Below are 19,510 nucleotides of genomic sequence, written 5' to 3'. Positions count from 1 at the left end.
GTTTGCTAGTATTTTTGTTATAGCTAAAATGAAACCTTTGAAGCCCCATAATCCTTTGCTACCTAATTAAAACTACAACCACCCCTAGTATTTTCTTTGTCATTTTTTCACCTCAATACTTAGGAGTATTATATAATTTATTCCCTTCTTTGCTTCATGGTTTTTGTTCTGGATTTTATTTTCAATTTATCTTCTTACACTAAAAGATAAGTTCTGTTAGGGCAGAGTTTTTCTGAATATTATTTTTCCCTCCTATCCCCAATCCCTTCTAGGCATACCATATAGGTAATAACATTTACCCAATGACTAGATTACTCTCTATACTATGAACAACGATGGAGGCTTTTCTACTTATAATTAATGACTTGCAGTAGGCAACCTCTGTCATCTAAGTCAGTTCTTACCATTAGCCTTATACTCCATAAAACAACAGAAAAGGACACTGCACATCTGCTCAATGCTCCCTATACGCTTATGTACATATGTGTTTCTAAGGCTGTCTCAACCATCTTTATAGTACAGAATTAAGAACAGAAAGATATTATTTCTCTATATTGTATTGAAAATATAAGAAGCATATAGATAAAATAAAAGTTTGATTATAGCTGTACTGATCTTGTTTAATTCTAAGTTCCATATATTAAGTTCTGATGATTTTCTGAATATAAATTTACAAATCATGTAACTTCATAACTATAATTTTATATTTATGCTTTTGTTTAATTAAATTAATATTTTTCTTCATATCTGGTTTCTGAATTCTTATTTTATATGTTGCCTTAACCATAATAATTCAGAGGTGAATATGTAAGTATATTCTATATCTTGTTTTAATGAATATATTTTCATTGCCATATTAAAAATGATCTTATTTGAAACTGAAAAGCAATAGAAATATTAATCTTGATCATATTGAATATCAAATGTATAAATCTTTATATAGGTAATGGTATTCATTTCTGGAAATGACTACTGTCAAGTTGTTCTTAAAAAGATTTTAAAATGATTTTCTTAGAGTGTGTATTATTATGAAATGTATATTTAAGTGTTTTAAAAGTTGGATGATAGGTTTGGATGTGTCTTTTGTTATAAGCACAAAGTTCATGATCACACTCTTTTTTAACGTTTTTCAGGTGTTTTGTCTTAGCTTAATAGGCAAAACTCGAGAAGATCTGAAACCACTGACTTCCATCAAATTCCTTCGCGCGCTCAGAGTTCTCTCGCAGTTTGACAGGATGAAGGTAGGACAGAAGGTTTAAAATTGGGCCGGGAGTTTTTATTTGGGACCACTACATTTCCACGAATTTATAGACGCTATTGTTGCTTTTAACGGTTCTTTTAAAACAGAAAAACCATATATCACATTTCAGGCAAATAGAGAAGCCCTAGCTCCGTTAGCGCTCATTTAAAGACTTTAGTAGTTGATAATAAGATACAAAATTAACAGTATAAATAAGAAGTTAATGCTCTTGGGCCTGGAGAAGGAGGGGAGGGGGGGGGGAGGGGAGGAAAGTGGGAGGAGGTGGAAATTTTTAATAAAAAATAAAAAAAGAAAGAAAGTATTATAACAGCTAGGGAAAATTCAATAAGATGTTGTCATTATGCCCCACTTTATGTACCTGAGTTTGGTTGAAATATCTACATTTCTTCAAATGAACCACAATGTTAAAGCTACACAAATAAAAAAATAAAGATAAGTTAAAAGTTGACAGTTTAAATACAGTTTCAGAAACAATGTATTTCTAGCCCATATATATATATATATATATATGTATGTATGTGTATATATATATCACATATCATATCGAGCCATATATATATATATATATATCACCTGTGTTTGTGTATGTGTGTGTGTGTGTGTGTGTGGTGTGCTTGTAACTACGAGGAAATAAAACTTACGTAAGTTCATTTACTATTTTAGTATTTCAATGAATTTTTTTATTAATTTTATAAATGTTTTGATCACATTCACCACAACTCTTTCTTTGAACTTCTCCTAGATCCACCCCATCTCCTTACATCTCCTACCCGTATCACGTCTTTTTCCTGTGTTTTATTTAATAACTCATTGACTCTAATTTGTGTATACTTCTGGGTGTGAAAAATCCACTGCAGTATAGCTGACACACCAAGAGCCACACCCTTAAAGAAAACTGACCCTCGTTCACCAGAAGACATCACTATCCACAGCTCTTCATTTAATAACAGGGTCTCAGGAACCTCTTGATCCTCTTTCCGCTCCATCCTAGAATGTAGACTTGTTTATTCTGTGGTGGGAGCAATGTCTGCTATCAGTTCCTGAGTACAGGTGTCCTGTCGCGTTTTAAATACAGTTTCACCCTGGTCTTTCCTGACCAGTGGCTCTTAGAATCCCTCTTCCCCTTTTCTGCCCTGGTTCCTGAGCCTTGTGGAGAAAGAATGGTTTGAATGTTCCATTCGTGGCTGAACACGCCACAGTCACTTAGCCACCCTCCTCACATTCTCCTGTTGTTCGTGCATTAACTGTTATCCGAGGCCTGGAGAGACTTCTTCGGCAATGTCTAAGAATTGGACTAATCTACAGCAAGAGAAATACCAATTTTTAAGATAGTTTGATACAATGTTCATTTCACAAAATCATAGTAGCAGATTTACATCTAGGACCTGGTCAGGCAGTTTGGCAGCCCTAAACATGTTTCCTCCTGAGGAGGAAACCTTATATCCAACCAGAAATCAGGCAATTATCCCCATAATGTTTACAGCTATTGCACCTTGGCCATATCTTGTTTCACCATTCATTACTGTAGTTCCCAGCACTTGCAGCTATTTTGAAGATTTTTAAAGACTTTCCCGCCCCCCCCCCAGCGGTCTGCATAGCACATTCTGATATAATGATGAAAGCTAGTATGGGGGCAGCTTTCAGTGCCCACCCGATTTCTCTAGATCCTGTGACTAGTGTGTGTGGTGTCTTCTGCAATAGGGTCTCATCATCAAATTCTTGTGAGAGACAAAAGTAAAGAGAATACGGGGGCCCTCAGGGTCCAACTACTCAATAGGAGATATCCCACATATGCCCTAGGCTTTTTGTTTAGCAGCCTATGGCTTCTTGAATAAGCATAATCCCTATGTAGGGTGTCTGCATTTAAACTGTTAAATGAATATATGTAGATAAATATGTATATGAATACATATATAGAGAGAGATTGTAAAATAGAAGGTTTCCGTATGGGTTTAGAAACATCCTTTGTGTGAATGTCCCTCCCTCCCCCAGCTCCTACCCAACCCCCATAAACCTCATCCCAATTCTCCTCTTTTGTCTTTCTTATCACCTATGTTCTAGTCACACCCCCCCATTCCCTTAAGGTCTTTCTTCTCCTTTACCACCAATGGACCCATTTTAGTTCAGATTAAACAATGCAAAGATTCCAGGCTAAGATCACATAAAAGTATTAGAGAACATGTAATGCTGGTAATTCTAGAACCAGGTTACCTCTTTCAGCACAGTTGTTTCCAGCCCAGTCCATTTACGTAGACATCCCATAATTTCATTTTATGGGAGTTAGGGCTGCATGGTCAGTGAGCCAATCCATCACCAATATATCCATTTCAGCTTCCTATTTCCTGGGCCGTTCATGTATTGTCTCCTTCATAAGTCTATCCTTTCAAAGATCATAAGCTTCAAATCAGTTCTCTTCAAGGCAGTCCATTCCCTATCACTTTTTATATACTCTATACACAGTCTAATTAAGGCATTGAGTTTAAGTTATCTTAGCCATTCTAACATCGTATACAATCTCATTGAATGAATGTGGTCACCGAATAAAAAATTTCGTCTAGTATTTGAACTAATCAGTTTTGTTGCCTATCAATGATGTACCATTTTTTTTATGTACCATTTTTTTATGTACCATTTTTTTTATCCCAACACTTGTATATGAATTCTCCAATCTCTGGATATGTGTTTAATATGATTCACTATGGCACTATATTAATGAGTACTTTTAATGTGATCAGAAGTTAAGACGGTTTTCCCTTCCTGATCTAAAACATTCACTTGTTTATTCTCCAGGTGGTGCTGACAGCTTTGATCAAAACAACGTCACCCACTTGGAGTGTGTTTCTGATCTGCCTAATGACCTGGCTACTTTTCAGTATTATGGGAGTATACTTATTTGCTGGCAAGTTCTACAAATGCATAGACCCAACAAGCGGGGAAGTATTCTCTATAGTTGAAGTTATGAATAAAAGTCAGTGTGAAAATCTGGTATTTAATGAATCCATGCCTTGGGAGAATGACAAACTGAACTTTGATAATGTTGGAAATGGTTTGCTTTCTCTGTTCCAAGTGGTGAGTATACTTTCTGAACTATTGAAATTTACTTTCAATCTAGAATTCAAACTTGTATGTTGAAGAGAATTTGGGTAATTTATAGATTTGGTCATAAAATAGCTGAGCAGTTGTTAGCTGCTAACAATAATGAGATTCATGCTGTTCTAGCCTTCTTTGAAGAGCGAATAAAACACAGTCCTTGCTCTTGTGGAAGAGGAAGTAGGAACAACAGTGTAGACAGAAGAAATGGCAGGACGTGACTCTTTCCACCATTGCTCATTTAGTAACAGGATCACAGCCTTCAGTCTATTGGCTTGCTATTGTCTTCATACTAATTAACATGCTGAGGTACTTGGTTGTCTGATACCAACAAATACGAAGGGTCCACCATTCACAAGTAACGTGAATAAGACCAAAAGTAAAGCCTTCATGCTTATTAGCATATATTTACAATTCAAAATTCGTTCCTAATGTCTCTCTTAGTCTACTGAAACCATGTTAAATAGTTTATAAATATTAATAATTAGGTAAATAAATTGGACATGGTAAGTGTCTTAGTTCCACAATGTATGGAAGTGTGGCAAGCCTCATCATTCAGCGTTTTAGAGCACTAAACAAAAAAAATTAAGGTTTTCTTTTTATTTACCATAAAAGGTTTTCTATAAAATTCATCCATATTTGTCTTACTTTCGACAGGCAACATTTAATGGATGGCTGGGAATTATGTATTCAGCAGTTGATTCTGTTGATGTAAGTAGCTGACATTCATAATGTCATTATCAAGATGATAACTTAAGCCCAGATCACGAGAGTAATTTATAAGGATTAAGAATTTCAGAGTTGGTATTTCATGGGCACTGAATATTTTCCCATAACACATCAACAAATGAGTCTCAGCTATCTCTCTTGAAAGATTGTTATCTTTTTCTTCACAATAACTGGACGAAATAAACACATTTAAAAGCCCAAATGAGCAAAGCCATGAATAAAACCATGATACCCTTGCACCAAGAAGCAAGAAAAGCTTTTGATTCATGTATTGGGGTTGGGTTTCTTGTCATCAGCTATCTGATGAGTCTCATGTCTTAGAAAATTGGTATCCATGTTGTACTAATTTGTTCACGTTCAATTTTAGGTACATATGCAGCCTCGTTATGAACACAACCTACACATGTACATCTATTTTACCATCTTTGTTATCTGTGCACTATTTCTCCCTCTGAGTATGCTGGTTGGTGTTATTGTTAGCAATTTCAACAAGCAGAAAATTAAGATAAGTATAAATATTCATTGTATGTGCTTAAAATTAAACAACTTTACAAAATACTTCAAGAATTGTCTTATTGGTTTAATGTCATTTTTACATGCTAAAAATATAAGTGAACAATAACTAATGTGCTTATATATTGTAAACTTTATAAAACACCCAACCTTACTGTATATGCAATATTCAAAATGTAGTCAGACAAGAGCTAAAGTTAAGAAGTTTCTACATTTATGTGTGTGTTTATAAATAATAGTGTAATGACCTTACTATGTCTATACACAAATATGTGCGTATATCCAGAAAAAAATCCCATTTTTGAAATATAGTCTGTCTGACTATTGTTTGAAATAAGGAGATGATATTCTTCAATCTTAACGCATTGTTAAGGTACATTGTCATTTTTGTGATCAAGTACAAGACACAAATGATGATATATGGTGATTAAATGTATTTCAGATTTGGTATTGCACAAATAATGAAATCTTTCCAGATATATAAAAAAATCAATGATCTCTAATTGGCCAAATTGGATCAATTTCAAGCTACTTCTCTCTCTACCTACAGTCATCATCAGCTCTGTCCAAATAGTGAGAGTGTGTGTGTGTGTGTGTACACGTATATGCATGTGTATGTACCCACATTTGCCTATCCATATAGAAACCAAAAGTTAACTTTGGCAGAGCTCACCAAGCTAGCCAGTGCACTCCAGGGTTCTGTCTCTGTTTCTGCCTGCAACCTTGAGATTACCTGTGAGGTCCTCCATACAAGCTTTTTTCTACGCCAATTCTCAGAATCTCAGAATCATCCCTTTGTTTACATGTAAGCGCCTTGCCCCAGGTATCTCCCTAGCCATAGAAGAGTTCCGTACATCGATGTGTTCTAAACCTCTAGAGTCATAACCAGCATGGATACAGCCTAAGTTAGAAAGCTCTTTTTTAAGTAGAGAAAGTTGCAGATCATAAAACTGATACCTAGGCATGTTTAGCAGGTGGCTTTGCTACTCAGGGGCAACAGAAAGCTAAACGGCAACATATGATTTGAGTCGATGCTGCAGCAGTCCCCCAATGGGGCAACATACTAGGGTTTGTTTCTGGGTTTCATGATGGTGATACATGCCAGTTCTAGTGACGAGATTCTGACTCAGAAAATAAACAATGACTATTCCTAGATTAAAGACACTCTTCACTTTATATATATATATATATATATATATATATATATATATATATATATATATAATGAGATACTGAAATTAACACTAGAAACACAAAAATTAATCAGCTGTTAGATAAGAGTGCTATACTTTCAGAATTATTTATAAGTATCTTTCAGTTGCATTTGTAAAATATGACAATAAGTGAATTTATACAAATGCAAATTGGTCCCATTCTAATTTTACTTATTCCATCTTGTTAAAAGACTCAAATGTTATCTGTTGAAGTCAGTTCTTACATTGGGACTTTCTTGTTTCTAACTGAAAATAGAAAAATGTAATACAGATGATTGAACATCATGTATCCTGTGTATTTCATATGAATTTTCATGTAGAAATATCAAAAGTTGACTAAGTAAAGAATGACGTTCAGGTCTCTGAAGTACACATCAGTAAAGGAAAGAATTGGATAAAATGCAATTCTATTTTCATATATTTTATTTATTTATTTATTTTACCAGGGGGGATCAAATATCTTTATAACAATAAGACAGAAAAAACAGTACTGGGCACTGAAGAAGCTCCTGTATGAAGACTCTCAGAGACCAGTACCCCGACCCATAGTAAGAAAATATTATTTTAAATTAAATAAATAAATTTAAAACTATTCATTGTAATGAGACTTGGAATATATCTTAATGACAGAGTGCTTTCCTAACTAACCCTATGCTCAATCCCTATCACTATAAATAAGTAAACCTCTTTACCAAAAAATAAAAATAATTAAATATAAGTTTATTCATTATCTTTTTTTAAAAGTTAAAAATGTGTTTTATTAACAAATATGTTAGGTGTAGTGGGGCATGCCTGTAATCCCAGCACTTGGGAGGTAGAAGCAGGAAAATCAGGAGGTCATGGCCAGTCTTCACAACATAGCAAGTCTAAGACAAGCTTGGGTTACATTATCCCGTCTCAAAATATAGAGATAAATACAGTATGTATGTATGTATATAATATTTTGACACAATTATAAAATACATTCTTCGACAAAGAATTCATGTGTTCCTTTTTGTATTATTTTGAGAGAGAACTTGTAAAATCTAGAAACGATGTATATACTTATATAAGCAACTCGTTAATAGATATTGCACCTTTTCTTCACCTACAGAACAAGTTCCAAGGCTTCATTTTTGACCTAGTAACACATCGCATCTTTAATGTTATCATCATGGTTGTTATCTGTTTCCAAGCCACAACCATTCTGATACAAAGTGATGAGCAGAGTCCGCAGATGGAAGCTGCCATCTACTGGTTGAACTCTGTTTTTGTTGTGCTTTTCACTCTGGAATGCATACTGAAGCTCACTGCCTTCCACTGCCACTATTTCACCAATGTGTGGAACGTTCATGATTTTACAGTGATCGTTTTCTCCATTACAGGTGAGGTTTGTGTCTGTCAACGTTTCTGTAGAGCGTTCATTCAGTCGATCACAATGCCTACCAAGAGAGTGACCCTTCAGAAGCAAGATGATGAGACTATTTTCTTCCTCAAAAGAGGGAATTACTGTTTGATATATTTATTTTTTTCTTTATATATTTCTTGTGTTATAAAGCTTCAAGAATCTGTCACAAACACATGATACCTGCTTGGTAATCTGTAGTTTGTGACATCCCAGGCTGCAAGGAGAAGGAGCTCTTTGTATTAAAGTGGCATGACATTTAAACTCACTAAGATCTCTTGCTTCCAAATTTAAAAAAAAAATTCCAACCTTTGCAGCATTAGAATTTTAGGATTTAAAGGATTTTTATCCCTAGTCTCATAGTTTTAGGGTTTAATAAATTTGTCTCTAATTTTCTCTTCCTTGGGTAATCTCACTCTTTGTTGACAATACATTCCATTAATCTTCTTATCAAATAGATTGGGCTCTGCATATAAAGGTTAGAAATAATTTGTGTATTAACATAATTTACATACTCTCAGAGGATACATGTACACAGCAGTACACTCTCACATTGTGCTGTTAGGTAAGAAGCAGGAATACTAAAGCACATAAAGAGAGAAGGGTACCTTGTCAGTAAATGATGGTCAGAGAAAATATATAAGAAGCAAATTTAAACAAAGACATACTAGGTAAGGACATAGACAGGCACTGAATTTAGGACAAAATGATTACAGGAACAAAGTTTCTTTAGTGTTTGCTTCTGTATAACCAGAATGTGAACTCCATGAGAGTAGAGAAGGTTTCAGAGTAAATGATGTCAGCTACTGTAGGGAATCATATCAGAAAAGGGCGCAGGACATTTGTAAGAGCCAGAGGATCAGGAAGTTTGCTGTGTCTCCTAGAAATGTCAGAAGCTACACCCATAAAGTGTCACTGCTGTGACTACCTAAACAAGGCTGAACAAGGATGCTAGACATGCTCTCAGAGTAAGTCAAGGAGATCTTGACCCTACACAAAGAACTACAGACAACTAAGGATTGTTGAGAGTGAACTAGTCTTTCCCAAGGAAGAGCACATTAGTTGGTGACCCAATACCAGATGACCAGCCCTGAAAACATGCATGCAATAACATGATACAGACTGAACAGGTTATATTTATTTATTTAGGAGTGTGTGTGTGTGTGTGTGTGTGTGTGTGTGTGTAACAACAATTAATGTAAAAATAGGCCATGAATGTGAAAGAGAGTAAGGCAAGGTATATGGAAGGGTTTAGATGAACATAAGGGAAGAGAAACTAATGTGACCAGCCTTGACAAACAGACTTCTTGCCAGGGTAGGGGCATTGGGATTTAGAAATATAGTAAAGAATATGAAGACACATTTAAAAATAATAAAATAGAACCATATAGAATAGTACTGGAAGGGAATTTCAGTGAATACAGAAATCGCCCACCTTTACTTTCCAAATTCTTAAAATACCCCTGACCACAAAAGGCAGGAGTAAGACAAAAAAGTGCATTAACAGAATACTAGGAAATGAATAGGCCAGTTGAAGGTCACAGTTAAACAGTCTGTTGCTAGAACAAAACAGGTCACACTCACACCTTAGACCAAAACATTCTGTAAGCAAACCACTCCCTGGGTGGAATCCAATGCAATCTCCTTAAAGGAACGTGAACCTTAGTCTTTTGTTTGAAGTAGAAACATCTGCTTCTCTATTCCTGAAATACAAGGTCTGGCTATTAGCCACAGCTGTTGACAGTATCCTCGAGGGAACCGAACTCTCTGGTCTAAATCTAGGTGGGACCTTTGTTTGAGGTAGAAACCCAATAAAGAATGTAAGTCTCAACTCTGACCTTTGGTCCCTGTTGACATAGGCCTCCACAATTAGATTATAATCTAAAAAATTAAAAGAAAAACTTTTAAAAGGTCTGATGATATTAACCAGGACTTTCATAACAGATAACATAAACTTCTTACCTGAAAGTACATTAGCATTTTAGGAATTGTCAGTTCTTTCAGTAGAATAGTGAATTCATGCCTCAGACTACTGAGAGAAAACTATGCAAAGATTGATAGAAAGATACACAGAGCTGGGAGAGGCAACAGGAAGAAAACAACAGAATTACAGAAGGACAGTGAAGGGGAAAATCAGCCCGTGAGAAAGCAATTAAAACCTGATGCTCCACTGTTCCAGCCCAGGCACTGATTTAGGCATCTGTAGTCAAGTAAAGAGGATGGTTGAATTGAGATTGTGGAAGCCTGGGGGGAAGCCCTATTGAGAGAGAGGCTGAGGTGAATGGGCTTGAGCTATTTACTAAAGCCTTCATCTGAGTGTAAAGGATGAGGATGGTGTGTTCGCATGGTGTGGTTCACAGAGCCAGGGCATACGGAAGGACTGAGTGGCGCAGCACTGTCGACAGAGAGTCAGAATCTGACCACTTAATAAAAATAATTGGACAAGATGTGCCTGCGAGTCCCACAGAGAAGGTGCAAGCATCCTGATTCTGCTTTTGAATCAGGCCTGAGAAATGTAGAGTGAAGGAGAATATGCCTTCTCCACTTGACAGTGTTTCGTGGAAAATCATGTCATCAAGAGAACATATTTTACATAAGGTGTTTAATTCCCTGGTGATGAGCATGTGGATGAATTTGTGCATGGTTAAATGAAGATGCTTTTTGAATAATGGAAGAGCTTGGGAGACTGGGGAGAAAGGGGATTTTGGCTAGGGTGAAAGAGTCACTAACATACTTTAGAGGGAATATAGACATGACGGAACCTCACAAAAATGTCATCTTATCGGGTCGGCATGATAACAAAAGAGTTAGCCATGATCCCTTCTCTCGAAAAACGGAGCAAAGCCTCATGACACTTCTCAACCAAAACCCAGTGTGACGTTATCAGGAAATGCTTAAAACTTCCACTCATATTTAAAGTTCTTTGGGGGCTGGAGAGATGGCTCAGTGGTTAAGAGCATTGCCTGCTCTTCCAGAGGTCCTGAGTTCAATTCCCAGCAACCATATGGTGGCTCACAACCATCTGTAATGAGGTCTGGTGCCCTCTTCTGGCCTGCAGACATACACACAGACAGAATATTGTATACATAATAAATAAATAAATAAAAATAAAGTTCTTTGGCCTGAAATACTACTTATAAAAAAAATAGATTACAATGTATGATTCACTGAATGTTATACATTTTATACCTGTAGTTATCAATAATGTCTTCTTGACTTGCATTGTTAATAGCTATCATAAGTTAATGGATCATGAAATCTTTGAAAGAAATTATATTATGCATCTCCCAATATTTACATGATACATTCTTAAAGCATTCAGTATGAAATTGAGCAAAATTCTTTAATCCAGCAATATTCAGAAAAATTTTGATTATTGACCTAAAGTGTACATTCTGGTCATCTGTGATTTCAGAAGAACCTTATCATGACAGTGTAGAAAAAATGTCTTCTGAATTTGGGAAGTAGCCTAGTCATTGTTCCAGTTCATATTTAGCTCACCCAGTGTTGAACATGCTGTTGCGTGAGCTAGGTTAAGTGATGGATTAACAGTAGGTTCATGAGCCATAGAAAAGCTAGAATGCTTGCAAAATAAATGATGTTTTCTCTACGTGGTTGCATTTGGGTGATTTTGTTGCCTTCTTCTATCTCTTCTCACACTAAGGATTGTTGCTGCCTATGACCATAGGACAACACTTTGTGCCTCCCTCATTTGTGCAACTGCTACTTCTCTCTCGGGTCATCCACTTCCTCCGTCCCGGGAAAGGCCCAAAGGTGTTCTATGATCTGATGCTACCGTTGATGCTGTCACTTCCTGCATTGCTGAACATCAGTCTTCTCATCTTCCTGGTCATGTTCACCTACGCCATCTTCGGAATGTACAACTTTGCCTATGTTAAGAAAGAAGCTGGAATTAATGATGTATCCAACTTTGAGACCTTTGGAAGCAGTATGCTCTGCCTCTTTCAAGTTACCACGTTTTCTGGTTGGGATGGCATGCTGGATGCAATTTTCAACAGTCAATGGTCTGACTGTGATCCTGATAAAATTAATCCTGGCACCCAAGTCAAGGGCGATTGTGGGAGCCCTTCTCTTGGGATCTTTTATTTTGTCAGTTACATCCTCATATCGTGGTTGATCATTATTAATATGTACATTGTGTTGATCATGGAGTTTCTGAGCATTCCTTTTAAGAAAAAACACAGGACCTTGAGTGAAGATGACTTTAAGAAATTCTTCCAGGTATGGAACAGGTTTGACCCTGATAGGACCCAGTACATAGACTCGAGCAAGCTTTCAGATTTTGCGGCTGCTCTAGATCCTCCCCTTTTCATGGCTAAACCAAACAAGGGCCAGCTTGTGGCTATGGATCTGCCTATGGCTGCAGGAGACAGAATTCATTGCCTTGACATCTTACTTGCCTTTACGAGAAGAGTGATGGGGAAAGATGAGAGAGTGGAGAAAATTCTTTCAGAGATAGAGTCCGGGTTTATGCTAGCAAACCCTTTCAAAATCACATACGAACCAATTACAACCACTTTGAAACGCAAGCAGGAGGCAGTTTCGGCAACCATCATCCAGCGTGCGTATAAGAGTTACCGCTTAAGGCAAAGTGACAAAACCACAGCAGATATCCCTGTGATAGATGATGACAGGGATGATCCCGCGGATAATCCCGCTTCTAAAGGTGTCCATTCTGACAAAATCGAGGAAAAGACATCCACTCAAACCCAGATCTAATGTCAATTCCCATTTCTGATGTCTTCACACATCCCCCAAACACATAAAGTTTAACTAAGTATGAGTACTGATCTCAGAGTAGAGAAAATGATTACATATTTGTGTGTCCACACATCTCATCTCCATGCCAAGCTCATGTTCATGTGCAGTCTGCCCTATACATCAGGGCCGACAGCACCTCAGTATTGGTACAGTTAGCTAAAGTACACTGTTGCCATTTGGCTATTATTTTCTACATGGCTTGTCTGGTGTTGTCTCTAGTGGAAGGTGAGTGGGAGGAGATGGGAAGAAATGACAGTAAAATTCAGCAGCTAAATACTTTTCCTTTCCTATCTTACATGTGATTTTACAGGCTAGGTCGCCACTCCCGGAACTTAGTTTCAAACATGTAATGCTTCCTTAAAATGAGACTGTGCTTCAGAAATAGGAAGTACTGGATTAAATCAGAAACTTGTATAAATAGATGCTTCTGGCTGTAAGAGAAAATGCAGTTCTTCAAGAAAGTGCCTTTGAGTTCAGTCATAAAGACTTCGGGCTTATTTGCAACATCTACTTAAGTTTGGCTGAACAGCTCTTTTTGCTTTTCTTTCTTCTTAGCTTTTCGTATGCTTGCTTGCTTGGTTCTGTTATGGTAGTGGTGGTGGTTTCACAGCTGTTGCTTAGTTCTGATTAGTGTATGTTGGCTCATTGGTTAGTGGACGTCGCTTCATCGCTCTTGGGCTCCTGGTTCCTCATCACTCTGGCACGCTCTGCATGAGGTCCAGCTCAGCAGCCGATTAGATTCATAGAGCACCAAGCCTGGACGGATCTACACATTGAACCTACATTTTCTGTATTTTCTTTACATTTATACTTTTTTTAAAGTACACATTTACTAAATAGATATAATAGATATAAAGGTTAATGGACTAAAGCTTCACCTCATTATAAAAGCTGATGTATTTTTTAACCATTTATCCACAGCAGATGCATGCTATCACATAAATTAGAAGAATTGAAGGGAACCAGTGTGCCTAGGGATTTCAGTGCCCTAACCCTTAATTAGGAAACTGGTCAATTGAAAGTTCTTTTCATTGCACTTTGTATTTCTTATAACTTAAAAAGGAAAGTGATCCTTAAACCAATAAGGACTGTAAAATAATAGACAAAGTTGGTATTTTATAACGTCATTGTATGTAAATTAATTTTAATTGCTCATTTAGCTTTCCCTTGTTATTTGTTTTATATCTTGTCATACATATAAGTGCTCATAAAATGTTTTATATTTGAGAATCTGTAAAATAAAAGATTAATTTTCACTACTGACATTATCAATATAGTTGATTTTTACTTATTCATAAAATCGTTTACTTCCCTTCATGTACTTCGAGATTCTGATATTTATTCCATTTATATGAAAACTTATTCCACTGTGCCTCTGAAGTCCTTCAGAATTAGACAGAAGACAATACATATTCTGTTGACTTACAAAGCAAGCTTTAAATGTGTTTTATGACACTCGGTGCAATAGTGTCCTAGAGATTGTATTTTGTGATTAATGCATGGTCTTCAGCTTTAACTTCTGTTATTCACTTCTGCTCCTCAGAAACTTAGTTAATTTACCAACATATCTTGAAAGATCACATAAGTAAATGTAATTTCAGAGTTCGGTGGGTTATTTTGACAATTCCCTTTCACGGTTCACTCTCTGTCACATGACGGAGACGAGAGGCATAGGAGGTTTAACTGGTGACAGCTGGCATATTATCTCAACTTCTCAGATTGCCAATTCTTGGGAATGCCTTAATGTGGAAATTGCTGCAGATACTAAAACTGAATTGTGACTGGCTTCCATAAATCCCAGGAAGACAACACACTAATTTGAGTTTAATATCATTTTGCTATTACTTATAAAGAATGGTAAGCAATAACCATCCAGGAAGGTGAAGGACTGTTGCCGTATGTTCTCCTTTGAGATACTGCAGAACATAATAAACGCCACCTGTTAAGCACACTCGGCTTTGTTCGTCTTTATATTATAGGTTTGTAAGCCAGATTGACAAATTTGATTAGTAATTGTTTATGTAATATTTACACAGTAATTCATTCATTTGTTCATCCTCAGGACTTGACTGGAGATCACTAGGTTGCCTGTGGATCTCTGATGTTTACGTAACAGTGTATGATCAGCTATCAAATCTGTGAAGGAACAAACTGGGCTTTTACAGACTCACACTGTATTTGAGATTCACTTAGAAATTCTCTGTATTTATCTTCTGTTTTACTAACACAGGGTGTATTTCGGTTTTAATTAGAGGCTTACCAATTGTAAGGGCTTTCTAGAAAACAATTTTTATTCAATTCCTTTTGTTAGTTTTATTCATTGTTGTTATACGGCCACTTGTTGGTTCCCAGCAGTTTAGCCCCAAAATCATCACACAGAAACTATATTATTTAAATCACTGTTCTTCATTTTTTGTCCAGTAGAAAATTAAGTTATTTATTTGTATACATTCTTCATGACTAATATGCCTCAAGAAAAAAAGTTCTTTATCTTGTAACTCCCTAACCCTCAGAATGTTCAACATAATGTGTTGTATGTTTGTTTCCATTCAATTCTATATCTTTTTGGAGACTTACAAAAATATATAAGCAAGTTTGATCTTGCATTACATGTGATATTACCCACTCAGTTAAGAATATGGATTCATTCTGAAACTGTGAATAATTTACCAAAACTGAACATGTGGTCCATAAAATAGATCTTCATGAATTTCAGAATATGGGTATCACATAGGTCATTTTCTCCCACCACTTTGAAATTTAGTTAAAAATTAAATGGGAAATAATTGAAAACAGAGATGGGCACCTATGCTAATGGGTACACACAAGTGCATGCACACATACACACACACACACACACACACACACACACACACACAAACCGAGAGAAAGAGAGCTAAAATAATCAAAATAAAATATTTTATAAAATAGGACTACGGTCATTTCAATCTTTTAGTCGTGGTTCATTTTTTGGCCAAATACTGTTCTATTTCAGAAGCTGCTCGTGGACACTTGGTGGCATGTGTTTTGTCATTGGTGACTAGAGTGTTATGAGTGTGTTACATCCTTAGCTGAGTGGAGTGTTCTGTGTGTGCTCACATCCTGTTCACTCGCTGTGCTGCGCAGATCACATTTCTTTACAGATTTTTATATTTTCTGGTTTTGCTGGAGAGACAGACGAGAGAGAGAGAGAGAGAGAGAGAGAGAGAGAGAGAGAGAGAAAGAGAGAGACGACAGGAGTTATACTTATTATCCTATTCTTCTTTTTAATGAATTTTGCTTCATTTTGAGGCACTGTTGTTTGACACATTCATGCTAAGGGTTGCTGTTTTGCCCTGATAAGCTTTCTTTTCATCATTGTGTAATGCCCTTCATAATTGTTTCTTCTGAAATTGACTTCATATGATATACAAGTGCTACTTTTTTAGAAGTTTGGTTCAGTAAATCTTTTTGTCACTTTTGACCATTTTTCTTGCCAGTTTCCTAAACCATTAAGTTGGAAGTTTCTTGTAAGAAGCATTTTGTTGGCTTATTGTATTTGACTTGTTTAACATTTACCTATAGATCTGTTAGCACTGAAGACTGACATTATCGACTTTCTAGTTTTTTCTTTTGTTTTTATTTCTTCTTTTCTTTCATTAAAAATATAGTCTGATATAATTTTACTAAAAAAGTATATTTGGATCAGACTTTCCCCTCCTCCCACTCCTTCCAGATCCTTTCCACCTCCTCATCCACCCAACTCCACATTTATAAACTGTTCCTTGGCCAATTGTGTTTCATAGTTTGAGAACTCTCTGTTAAACTTGATATTCCATTTTAATATGAATACTTGTTTTCTTGATTTTTCACTTGTATATGTTTTAGATGCTGAACCTCTATCCAATATGTAAATTTTAATTCTTGTGTCTTTGCAAAGAAATAAGCTCCCCCTCTCACACTTATCACAGAGAAATATTTTACTTGGTCTAATTAAGAAAAGATCATATTCTTCTGACTTTTCATGCTATTTTCTTTTCACTCTTGAAATCTGCCCCAACCTCATATATTTGTCTGGAAAATCCTTTACTTTTAAAAACACAGACACTATTTTTACTTTATGCATTCTGTATAAATTATAAATTATTCTGTATAAATTATAATGCAGTTTAAGAATGAAGATTTCTATTTTTTCTAGGTGGGTGGAAAATGAGAAAGGAAAGAAAAGGTTAAAATAAAAAAGATATGAATTTATCATTATAATTTATCATTTTACCATGTACCCTGCAATGCAAAGCTGTCAGGGGCCATGAGAGATGCAGCAGGGTGATAATTAGTGTTCTGCAGACTGACCTACCAGAGGAGTGATTCTCTGACCGGGAGCCCCATCTGCAAAGGCTGTGGAATCCAGGTGCTCCTGTCTCTAATGTCTCTTATACATCACTTTGTCTCATTCCGAAGAACTCATTTCTTCTGTAAGAATAGCTTTGGTCATTTTCCTACTGATTGTGTGTTTATTTCATGAAAATATTTCATCTAGAGTGCACATATCTTGAGCGGTCAAGAAGATGAATTTTCATTTCGCTATATTGTTTTGATATATAGAATATATACTAGAACATGCTCATAACTGGATCTATTTGTCCCCTGAGGACTGTAGACACATAAGGACCTGCACTGTTACTTTTTACTCACACTATATATCAAAAAAGTAACAATTTCTCCTCAATCTAACACAAACTGCACACAGTTAGCTCACTTTTACCTGAGCACAAAACTAGACTAAAGGCTTTTTTTGGTAAATCATCATATGTTTGAAACCTTACAGCTATGTACAAGATCAGAGCAGGAGATGTTCAACAAAAGTTACTAAGGAAAGCATGCCAATTCTTTGCTTTCCAGTCTACTAACAATAGGCCTATGCCTTCTCAGTCTGGCTGTGGTTTTGCTACTATGACATTGGGACCTTCTATTGCCTTGGCAATGGCTGTGCTCCCTAATCACTTACCCTAGGAATGTGATTTTGACCAACGAGAAGGTAACACTTGTAATTTCTCCTTCACTTCAAGGCTCCTGAAGGAGATGAATTTTTAGAATAGAAGAAGAAGCTAGAAGAGGGAGCAAGGAAAAGTTAGAAGTAAGACAGGACAATTATGGTAGAGACAGAACAACAAAGAAACTGGCATGAAAAAGTACAGAGTAAGAGATTCATTTTCCGCCCTCAGATCCCAAGCTCCTCACCTGACATAGCATCCTCTGTGAACCGAGTGGGAATTGAGGTTGGTATTCAATAGCCCTCATTACAAAGGTCTTGTTGTTGTTGTTGTTTTGCAAAAGCCATGTGGAAACTTACAACTGTAGAAGTTTCCTCAAACATACACATATACATCTATATGAAGAGTTTAAGTGGAGTTACCCTGTAATGGAAGTTGAACAATATCCTAACTAGACAGTACAAACTAGTAAATAAAATATCAGTGTGAGTAAGGGGTCATCATTTGGGGGTTGTTGATCAGTGGAGATCCACACATCTCCAAAGATAACCCATTATTGTCATTGTTCTTGGCTATCCTCTAGTCCTTGACAATAACATACATGGGATTCAAGTGTTTTCTCTCAATCCAATGTCTTTGCTCTTCTGTCTAGCAACATAATCCTATGCTATGTAAAAGTTTTTAGTTTGCTGCAATCCCATTTGTTTATTTTTATTGTTGTTGCCTGTGCTTTTGGGTCATATTCAAGAACTCTGACTATGCCTACATCTAGAATATTGATATATATTTTATTCTAATTTTACAGTGTTTCTTATGTTTGATATTTTAATCCATTTTGAGTTGATTTTTGCAGATGATGTTAGATAAGGGTCCATTTTTGTTCTTTGACTTGAGAATATTTAGTTTACTCAATCAGATTTATGATGAAGACTGCCATGTGCACCCTGTGTTCTTGGCAACTTAGTCAAAAATCAATTAATGATAAGTATATGGAATTATTTCTGTGCTCTCTATAATTTTTTTGGTGAATTAGTCTTATTTTTATGACAATATCATGGTATTTTTGTCACTAACAGGTGTGTCTAACATACAACCTATGAGCTGAATACATCCCAGGATATCCATGATTGTGGCCAATCGCATATACCTCAATGTCATGCCACAGTGTAAAAGGTTGAACACCTTGCAGACAGCTTTCAAGTAGACATTCAGATTAGATAATATGATCTTCTAGCTTTTAGAATTTTACTCATGATAGCCTTGAAGTTTATTTTCATTGTTTTTGTAGTCAAACAAAATTTTAAAAATTTTGAAAGTTTTTTCACAAAGTTTGGAGGAAAATTTCATTGGAATTTGAGAAATAATAGCATTGGATTTAGAGATAACTTTATTTATATGACATGAGACATTAAAAAAAAACAAAAAACAGCCAGGCAGTGGTGGCACTCGCCTGTGATCCCAGCACTCCGGAGGCAAAGGCAGGCAGATCTCTGTGAGTCTGAGGCCAGCCTGGTCTATAAAAGGTACTTTCAGGACAGCTAGGACTGTTACACAGAGAAACCCT

At 36.2% G+C, this 19,510-nt stretch overlaps 1 protein-coding gene across 2 annotated transcripts in view; it reads left to right on the top strand.

The window, feature by feature from the left end:
* Positions 1-14,924, top strand: part of Scn7a (sodium voltage-gated channel alpha subunit 7) — a 78,763-nt gene extending 63,839 nt beyond the window's left edge. For both annotated transcript variants that reach the window (XM_087900031.1, XM_087900032.1), the window contains exons 19-25: positions 1,134-1,241; positions 4,052-4,330; positions 5,009-5,062; positions 5,448-5,585; positions 7,251-7,355; positions 7,901-8,171; positions 11,856-14,924. In XM_087900031.1, coding sequence (XP_087756157.1) covers positions 1,134-1,241; positions 4,052-4,330; positions 5,009-5,062; positions 5,448-5,585; positions 7,251-7,355; positions 7,901-8,171; positions 11,856-12,931 — 2,031 coding nt within the window. In that variant the 3' untranslated portion in view covers positions 12,932-14,924. The remainder of the gene's footprint in view (positions 1-1,133; positions 1,242-4,051; positions 4,331-5,008; positions 5,063-5,447; positions 5,586-7,250; positions 7,356-7,900; positions 8,172-11,855) is intronic.
* The last annotated feature ends 4,586 nt before the right edge of the window (positions 14,925-19,510 follow it).

The sequence above is a fragment of the Myodes glareolus genome, chromosome 21 (assembly GCF_982192425.1).
Source record: "Myodes glareolus chromosome 21, mMyoGla1.1, whole genome shotgun sequence".
Lineage (NCBI taxonomy): Eukaryota > Metazoa > Chordata > Mammalia > Rodentia > Cricetidae > Myodes > Myodes glareolus.
This window is presented reverse-complemented; position numbering and strand designations above follow the sequence as displayed.